The sequence below is a fragment of the Solanum dulcamara genome, chromosome 2, assembly GCF_947179165.1.
Source record: "Solanum dulcamara chromosome 2, daSolDulc1.2, whole genome shotgun sequence".
NCBI lineage: Eukaryota > Viridiplantae > Streptophyta > Magnoliopsida > Solanales > Solanaceae > Solanum > Solanum dulcamara.
In genome coordinates, this window is record NC_077238.1 from 67,151,471 (window position 1) to 67,161,691 (window position 10,221).

General features: G+C 33.3%; 1 protein-coding gene across 1 annotated transcript; it reads right to left on the reverse strand.

Moving 5' to 3' along the window:
- Positions 1–1,858: 1,858 nt before the first annotated feature.
- On the reverse strand, positions 1,859–7,837 carry LOC129876458 (transcriptional regulator STERILE APETALA-like). The gene is made up of 3 exons (XM_055951909.1): positions 7,025–7,837; positions 3,259–3,823; positions 1,859–2,565 (listed from the first exon to the last, which is right to left on the reverse strand). Exons 1-3 carry the CDS (start codon positions 7,205–7,207, stop codon positions 1,985–1,987), a joined length of 1,329 nt encoding a protein of 442 aa, XP_055807884.1. The 5' UTR covers positions 7,208–7,837; the 3' UTR covers positions 1,859–1,984.
- Between the last annotated feature and the right edge of the window lie 2,384 nt (positions 7,838–10,221).

Sequence of the window (10,221 nt, forward strand, 5' to 3'; positions counted from 1 at the left end):
GCCTCATGCACAACAATTTATACTATTTCACTATATCTATCTTGTGAGTTACTCTAAAATTCTTACCTCAGAGGCAACACATAATTCAGGGCTTAAAAAAATAACTTATGCCTCATGGGCAACACTATTTCAAAACTACAATTTTCTTTTTCATAGACTAATCTATCAATTTGATGCCAACATACATCATTATTTCTACATTAGATTTGTGGTCAATTCCTATTACAGATGATGTTAACTAATTAAAAATAAAACCCTTAAGTTTACTTACATGCCAAAGAAAGAAGATTTTCTTTGCAGATTACCTAACTTTTGGTTCATTAGAAAAAAAAATGCTAAGAAAAAAAAAGAAATTCTATTATGTTTTCTTAAAAAAATTAAATGAAAGAAAAATAAGAAATAGAAAAATGAAAGAAAAATAGAAGTTGAGATAAAAGAAGTAACAAAAAGAAGAGAAAGAGAGAAGAACAAACAATAATAAAAAAATATATATATATAAAGAAAGAGAAAATTGGAAGAAAAAATGTTGAGAGGCAATTAAGCACAAATTGTTATTTAAAGGCAGAGATGTAAAGAGATAAAAGTGTATTTGTTCTATACATAAAAAGAAAGAAAAATTAGTTTTTAAATATTTTTTTGAAAAAATTACATAAATACATAACTTATTTTACCATATATTTTAAAATTTCATACAATTTGAAAAAATTACAAAAAATCCTTTTCTCTCTTATTCTCGAACTTTACGCGATATATTGGTCGGATACATCACTTTACGCGATATATCAGGACGTACGTGATATATCGAGACATTGAGTGATGTATCCGTAACCGAGACACGATATATCGGGACATTGATGGATGTATCCGGATCCGAGACGCAATATATCTGGACTTTTTTGGAATGTATCTGGATTCCACCAAATTTAAGAGATTTTTGTAATTTGAAAAAAAATAGAAATATGATATGATTAGCTCTTAACACTATAGGATTTGTCTAATCACTATTTTTTTTTATGGGAGATAAAAATCAAAGATCACACACTTTGGTGGACACCTAGCTAACGTAATTTCCTGGTATAAACTGAAGTTTATTCAGCCCGAAACAGCCCTAATCAGAATGGATCTTCTCAAAACCAACGAGATTGAAGAGGCCCAAAAACTTCAAGACTTGTCAGGTGCCAAGAAACCAACCTGTATGTGAGTTCCTAATTAACATAGTTATACAAAAGATTGTTGTTTTTTAATTTGTGGCAAAGTGTGTTGAATAGTGCATGGCTCAATCTTGATTTGGCTAGTTTATATGTATAGAAGGTGTTTACATAGGAAAACGTACCGTTGGCCCTTTTGCCTGAATCCTATGAAATCATCACTTGCAAAAATGGTCATGTCTTGCCATCCATAGTCATGTTCATATTGTTGAAATCTCAAGTAAAATTTCTGTTATCAGTTATCCACCCTTGGAAGTGCTTGTCTATTCCTAATGCCAAGTAACATCCAAATTATATATACGTAGGCATTGTACATCCAGAAAAAGTCTACAAAAACTATATGCTAGTATCAATTTTAATTAGAAAAGTTATAGCACAAAGTTACTTTGAACTGATGAAGTTAGAAATTAGTAATTTATTGTCATAACTACTTCAGCCACTTTTACTTGTTATGTTAAATTTGAAGGGAATGGAAATATTAAAAAAACCAAAGTAATTAATTCTGAAATAAACTTAGGTCTAATTGAAGGGATGACACAAGGCACAGTGAAACTTGGTAAGAAACTAGAGAAAGTAAAAGATACTACTTTGGATTGCATAAAAAAAAGCATATGATTGGTAGATTCTTGGTACAAACAGAATATATCCCCCTCAGAATTTTGTTTGTTTTCTGTTCTTTCTCTATTCATCCATGTTAGCTCTACTCTACCTAAATACCTTATAGTCCTTAAATTTCCACCAAGAATAATACCACAAAAAAAACAAGCTGCATACTACTATTGTGCACCAAAGTCCCACAAATGTATAGTGGCATCACTTGAACAACCTGCCACATACCTTTCATCAGCAATTATAGCATTAATATCTCCTATGCTCTCCCCAAGACTATATAGATAGGTTCCATGTTCAATATCCCATACCCTAATAACACTACCTATCCACATCATTGCATATCCTCCATTTATGCACCCAATAACCCCTCTTTGGTTAGCACCTCTAACATTAAACCTGCATCTTTCCTCCAAATCATCCACCCGACGCACGTTGGCTACGCCTCGGGTGTCAACAGCCACCAGCGTCTCGTTACGGGCATCGAATGATGCAACGATGATCCCTCTCCGGGATGGTTGAGCTCTTATTATTATGCCTTGGTTTTGCAAGTCGATTACCATGAGCTGAAGGCTGGTGCACGCCACGGCTGTCTCGCGGGTTGTTACTCTGATTCGACCGACGATCTCGGTTAACTCGGTCAGTAGGTGCCAACCCATTAACGCTTCTGGATCTGTTAATTCACCACCAACAAAGACTAGTTCTTCTGTCTCCCTATTCCATATGTGAAATGCACGCCCTGGAACACCTGAAAATATGCAAGTTCAACTTCAACGAATCTACTGTAACTAAAATTTGTACATTAGTGAGGCAAAGCTAGGATTAAACCTTTATGAGTTCTGAATTTTACAATGACGATTTCAAGCGATAGTAAATTAAATATTTGTACATATTTAATGAATTTATTAACAGAAATACACTATTTGAACAAAATCTATTGGGCTACTAACACCGCCCCTAATGCCACCAAGTGAAATTCTATCGATAGAGAAATAAAAACACTTCAGTTCAAGCATTAGAATAATTAATACTATTACCAACAATAACCTTTGAAAAAGTTTGACACACTTAAAGCTTCTGCAATGCCCATCGCCACACTATGTTATAATAAAAGGAATCATGCTTATGCAGTTAAATTGTTCACGTGGTCAAGATTTTGACCTTTCCTCCTCTAGAAACCACTAACAAGATTAGACTAATTTTTACACTATATCAAAAGTAAAAATGAAAAATATCAGCACACAAATCAAGAAATTACGATCCTTAAAAATCCTTTTTTAAATATTCAATAATCAAAACTTTAAGCACCTCTTTTCTCACTATCCACACGCAAATTGCTGTGTTTTTATCAAAAGGATAAAAATCAACTTTTACCACCATAACACGCTTAAACAAACATTGTATGAAAAAAAAAGTAGACAAGTTATGAGAAGAATAATACCTGCATAGAGACCAACCCACCACTGTTCACAGCCAGTAAAATCCACCAAAGCACCATCATTCACCACATCACCTAAATGAACCCGTCTAGGTGGTGCAGCATCACCAATGATCACAACATGAATATCACCATCTAGAGAAGCAAATACAAGTTGAACATCAGACAAAATAATCCCAGAAACAGCCCTAGAGAATCGACCTAGGCGATCACGGTGATGAGGGTGGAATGTTGACAAATGTAGCCTCCTAGGTAGGAAAAATAATTGAACCGAGCCATTGGAAAAACCGGCAGCTAGATGGTGATCAGAGAAGGCTAAACGACGACAGAAGAGACTGTCGGTGTTGTTATTGTTGTTATCATCATCACCCTCAACGTTGTTTTCAGGCATGAAATGGAGGGTGTTATAAATGTATCTATGGTGAAGGAAATTATTGGCTGTTTGATGCCAATATATGTACTCCTCCCTCCATGTTTGCCTAAGAAGCTCGTGGCGGTTCCATATACGCCGGGTCAGGTTTTGCCAGAGCAGATCGGAGTGTGACACTGCTTGCCATGTTGAACAAACCTGAATAATATATAGTAGCCATTACAAAGTTAATATTGAGCAACTTATCTTTTATCATTTAAAAAAGGCAGTCCGGTGCATTAAAGCTCTCGCTATGCGCGGGATCCGGAGAAGGGCCTGACCACAAGGGTCTATTGTACGCAGCCTTGCCTTGCATTTCTGCCAGAGGCTGTTTGTCAGGGTCTTTTATCATTTATTTTCTAAAAAAGAAACAACAAAAATACTTGAGATCTTTACTAAATAGTAAAAGCTCCAAATAAATTATTCATCTTTTACTCATTTAGGAGTATGCAATAACAAAAGTCAACTCATGGCTAACAAATCAGATTATTGGGATCCCTGATTTATGATGCTCATTGCTTAATTAGTGTCTTGTACAAAATCTTTCAACAACACCATACCCTGGCAAATCTGATCACAAACAAGGTTGGAGAAAAATAGAGTGTACGTAGATCATAATCCTATCTCGTGGTGGTTAAGATGTTATTTTCGAAAGATCCTCGACTTGAGTACAACATATCAAAGTATGTATGAAAAAGAAATAATGCAAGTGGAGAAACAAAGTAACTAATAAAGAAACAACAACAACTATTGAATAATGTGATAATCTAAACACACCAGATGGTGGAATAAAAAACAAGACATTATAAAAATAATACTAAACCCCTAGAAAATCAAGACAACACTTCATACCTACTTAATCAAAGGCAAATACATATATTTTGGAGCTATGTCATTGGATTATCACTTATTCCTAAGTAGTAATAATTAAGAAGCAAATTAGAAAGTTAAATTAGAAGTTAGAAAACCTAATGAAAGGAGTTGTAGAAGAAGTTTGTGGGGAGGATGGAGGGGAGTCAGAAAGGAGTCAGAAAGTAGGGGGCAGAGTAGAGGTAAACATGATAGTCAGTCTTAGGGTAGAAGCTAGATCTCATCAGGTGAAGGAAGAAAAATACTGACATTTCCCTCCTTTTAACGACACCCATCTCCAGGCTTACAAACACAAGCTACTGTTAACACACAGTAACACCCTTCAATGTCACATTTAATTACTCGCTCTACTACTCTTTCAAATGTAACATTTGACATATATCAATTGTGTATTCTAAATTTTGTAATTCTAGACGTGTCATAATGTTTTTGTTATTTATTATAAAAACATGTTACCAAAAGAATAAAATGTTAAAAAATTCTAAATATAATTCCTATACAACATACTACTAGAAAGGAGGAGGAGATTTCGAGAAATAATTTTTATTAGATAAATACTACTTCCTTTAGTCTACAAAAAAAATTTAACAATATAAATCAAAGGCCATTTTTCATTATTTTTCTCTTGATTATTTCAAGTTATTCCTAAAAAAAATATAAAATAGTTAACAATCTTATTAAGTGAAGGATAATATGAAACAAAAATTAACTCAGCAATTCTCTTAAACTTTAAATAATTTGCAAAATATGAAAAAAAAATCTCAACAATATATTCAGATGGAGTAGTATTTCACTTCTAGTCTCTCTTAAACGACGCATATAGAGAATGGGAAATTTTATTACTACTTGGAAAGACGTGATTTCCCAACCCAAAGGATTTTAGAGCAATAAATAAGGAGAATCGAGAAGGGACAAAAGCAATCTTGAAGGGTCAAAACTGACAGAAGAAAAGAAATTGACTTGAACAAAATCCAAACACATAGATACAAAAGTTGAACTGGTTTTCTTCCACAGTATTGTGGTCCACAACATACACAAATACCATAAGCACGACTCAATATCAAACTCATGAGAAAGAAAATCTTTTTTATATATAAACATCAGATTGACGTTATAAATTTTGCTTTTCAAATATAAGAGAAGAGACACCACATGACCCCTCTATTCTTTCTTTCTTTCATTTCCAAGAAAAGTGGCCTTATGGCTTTTCTCGTAAGAAACAACGAATCTTTATACTCTTTTTTGCAACTTGCAATTTCTTCATCTTTGTTTTGACCATGCCAACACGAAGGTAAATTGAAGACTCACTATGCATGCCTTCACTAAGTTTAAGCTTTTAACTTAATGGTACTATGGGTTTAGAATTTTAGCTCATTTTAATTAGTGAATTCTAAATTAATAATGTTCTGCGCCCCCCTTGCATTTTAAAATGTAAGAAATGACCTACTTGTAATACTATTTGACTGAACAGTTTTTATGATACCGAAAAATAGGGAAGACAAAAAGACTCCACATATGAGGCTTCAATCTAGATTAGTACATATTCAGATACTGTGTGATATTTTTTTGTTGTCCTTTAGCTGCAACTTTTACCTGAGATGAGAATGTGGGGGACCAGAAAACATAAAATAGTTACCCAAAGGATTATGAGGAAAGAAAGATATCATTTTTATTTTTATTTTTTGTCCCTATGAATGAAAATAAGCCATAAATAAAGAAGGAAAAAAACCTTTTATTTATTATCCCTGTCTCATATATATGGTTTTACCTAAATCATATTAACCAGACATGTTGGAAAATTAAAGAACAAAAGTAAAACTCTAAAAAAAGACAGGAACAATTTGAGGAAACCAAATAGTGAAAAAGGGTTTCAATTGCTGCCCACATCTCTAACTAAATATACACATTCTGTTGGCAGTACTTACTAGACCGACCTTGAAAAGGATCATGCAACGAAAGGGAAATGAACTTCAAGAGAAACCAAAAGTACCCTTTTTCCCTTATGACTATATGCTAAATATGGATAACCTAAAGGGTGAAAATGATGGCTGCATTACTCTATATTCCCTTCAACAAGCACAAAAACAGAAGTAATTAATTTGATCAAGAGCAACAAAGAATTAAAGAAAGAAAAAAAATATTCAAGTCTGATCCACAAGTGCAACCTTCCTCAGACTTAATCTTTTTCCTCCTGTAGGCTACTTGCCTAGCCATTTTAACATGGATACATCATCCAGTACTTCCAAATTTTCCTTTATGAATCAACCATTTCTTTACTTTTTCAGAAAATCTTTAACGCAAATCTGCATATTCTTGTTATGTAATGTAACTACACAACATATAATTATTTCATTAGGGTGAATGGTCAAAGATTTCGTATAAACCCGCTAATAGCTTTAAACAAATAATATATAATTATGGGAAAATGATTACAATAATTTCATCTCAACCTAACAATTAATAAATTAATTATTTTTAAAAAGCCCTTACCTGAAAAATAACGGCTAGGGCTTGGGCAGCAGCCAAGCGGCCAACGGAATGTGAAGCATCTGTGGCAATTGACAAAGCCAAATCCTCCACAAAAGGCTCTGGCCAAACATCATTTCCAGCACGTCTGCCTCTCCTAGAGGAAGAAGGTCCTTCTCCTCCTCCTAAAGATGGTGGTGATGACATATCTTATATAATATGACTAATAAGAATGACAATTTTTTTTGAGGTGAGAAATAAAGATCCTCCTAACTGCTATTTATATACTGATGAGAGATAGGGTTCTTGAAGTTAAGTAATAATGAGTGAATGAATACTTTTTGTGTGTGTTTTGTATGTACAAATAAAATAAATTGAACGTTTTCTTGATTTGTCACCACTTGGAGTCGTCCTGCTAAGACGGGGGAGGAGGAGCTTGCTTTGGACCTATGTGAAAATTATAACGGAAGGAAGAAGAAGAGAAGAAACTAATGGTTTCTTCCATGCTCCATTTATTATACTAACTTGATACGTCCACTCGCTGTTCCTTCTTCCTTCTAAAAGAAAAACTTTTTTTACTCCTTTGATCAATCGATTCTATGTACTTTCTTTTTCACTGAAGTGTTTTTTGTACTTTCAATCGATATATGTGGGTGTTCGAAAGTAGTGGGTGGCGTGGGGTAGGCCGCGAGAGGGGGTGAGTGTTGGAGTATCTTTGTTTTTTTTCTTGTGTTATAATTGTGTAGTGATGAAAAATCCAATTTCTTTCTCCATTAGGCTCTTTTTTTCTTCAAGTTTATTGTTTGTATATAGTGTTCATGTAACCATTAATTCATAAAAAGAAACTCTTATCCCTATTCCAATTACATGAATTGTGAAGCATGCTCCTTTCTACTGCCGTAAGTAAATACTTTTCTCTTTATAAACTGAAATAAAGTTTACAACACATTTCAAGTAAATAAATAATTAAATTTTAAGGTAAAGCAAAATATTTGCTTATTCCAGGAATTATAAGCACTTTCTAATTTTTGAATTTAACAAAAATTAAAAGGTGTTTATGTATTGGGGGTAAAATACCTTGTGCACGTAGCGAAACTTAGAATAAGCACATGGAGAAGAGTGTCCGATATGATTCCATTGGCAGAGTGCTCGAAGAATAGACTAGTTGGTGAGCTCGACTTATGCTCTTCCTAGAGATTATAAGATGATCATTATCGAGAAAAAGGTGGGACCTTGTGCCTCGAAGACAACAAAGGACTCATGTCCTTATGATAGAACAAAAGGACAAAAAGGGTAGATACATCACATATACACGTCCAAGTACGTCCTCTATTATTTACAAAAGAATATGAATTGGTGTCACGATCCAATTTATCGAATCGTTTTGGCATCTACTTGATTCTAATTTAACTGGTGAACTCTTACCACTCGTTTTCAACTTATAGAAAACTTCAAGGAAATTACATCTGAGATGAGCATAATAGATCAAATTATAAAGGAAACGTTCTTATTTACAAAAAATATTTTGATACTTTCCAAGGACCTAATCTAGACATGTACAAAAGCCACTTACAGAGTAGCTGACAAAAATCTAAAAGACAGTTTTTGCCTAAGGAATGAATTTGTAGAAGTTGATGATGAGTATGCATTATTTTCATGCTTCAAACAACCTGTAACATACCTTCACCCAAATAAAAGGTGCCGCAAGAGCAGTATCAGTATACCACACGTACTGGTAGGCATCATAGACCGATCTGGATTAGATCAACACAACACATCATAAAATCAACAAGAATAACTAATATCAAAATATCACATTTGACATTCCTCAATCACACATTTCCCTCTTGTCTTAGCCCTTCACAGAAGATTATAATTTAATTATTTCTTTCTTAGCTCTCTCTCTCTCTCTCTCACACACACACACACACATATATACATACATATATATATATATATATATATATATATATATATATATATATATATATATATATATATAGTATAAGAAATTAGCACCGAAACTATAATCAAATAACATTATTACTTCACCCCATCAGTTCCTTAACTTACTAACAATTTAATTATCAGGTGTAGCATACTCATGACCGTTATAACTTATCAACAAACATTTTCATGAACCCAAAATAATGCAGTATAATAATATTTTGATCAACCACAAATTCTCAAACAATCACAGTAATAGAGACGTACACAACTCATAAAATGAAAGACATGAGTCATAACATGAAATTAATATTTCACAACATATCAATTGTGAAATTTCATAAATAACTAACCTCATTAGATATATCAATGTCTACAAGTCACTGTACATATAAATCACCCACGTAGCAAAACTCAAAATCGACATGTAGAGAAGAGTGTTTGGTGTGATTCCATTGACAGAGTGCTCGAAGCAAAGACTAGTTGGTGAAATCGACTTACGCTATTCATCAAAATCATAAGATGATCATTATCAAAAAAAAGTGGAAGATTGTGCCTTAAAGACAACAAAAGACTGATGCCCCCATGATAGAACAAAAGAACAAAAGGTCAGATATGCCAGATGTACATGTACAAGTCCTATGCTATTTACAAAAGAATATGAGCTAGCATATGTAATGATATTCCAACACAAAATGTTTCTATCAGACATAGTATTTTTAGGGCTCGAATGGAGTTCTTATGTTGGTTGATGTATTACCTTTATTGTCTATATATAGAAGTCTGGACACGCTTGTATAGGGGTTGGATCTTAGGCAATCAAAAAATAATATACTGGTATTCTTATGGTCCAAGCTTTCTATTTTTTTAATTAAGTCTTTGTTCTCAAGAATTCCCATACAAATACATCGTTAGATCTAAGCCTAGCAACATCATAACATCTCCTGATCTAATGCAAAATCAAGCATTAAATCTCTACTTCTTCTTTGATTCATTCAACATTTTTCATTGTCTTACTTAGATCATTTATAAGCATATTTAACTGTTAATATATGCTGGGGTTACCACAACATTCTTTTTCGATAGACTTGGTCCTTCTTACAGAGACTATCCTTTGTATAAGTAATGATTCATCCAAGGAATGAGCTTTCCCGGAGTAAAATCTTGTGGACTACAAGGAAAAAATAAAATCTCAACTGAAAACAACAACTTATTCAATAGCAGATGATTTTCTTAGCCAACACATCTTCACATTGCTTTTCCTCTAAATATAT

Bases quoted from the DNA above. Each gene is read 5' to 3' on its own strand.
- LOC129876458 (XM_055951909.1), bottom strand. From the start codon at position 7,207: ATGTCATCACCACCATCTTTAGGAGGAGGAGAAGGACCTTCTTCCTCT. The intron at 3,824-7,024 runs GTAAGGGCTTTT...TATATTATTCAG, and splicing joins CCCTAGCCGTTATTTTTCAG to GTTTGTTCAACATGGCAAGC. The intron at 2,566-3,258 runs GTATTATTCTTC...GCATATTTTCAG, and splicing joins GTGGGTTGGTCTCTATGCAG to GTGTTCCAGGGCGTGCATTT.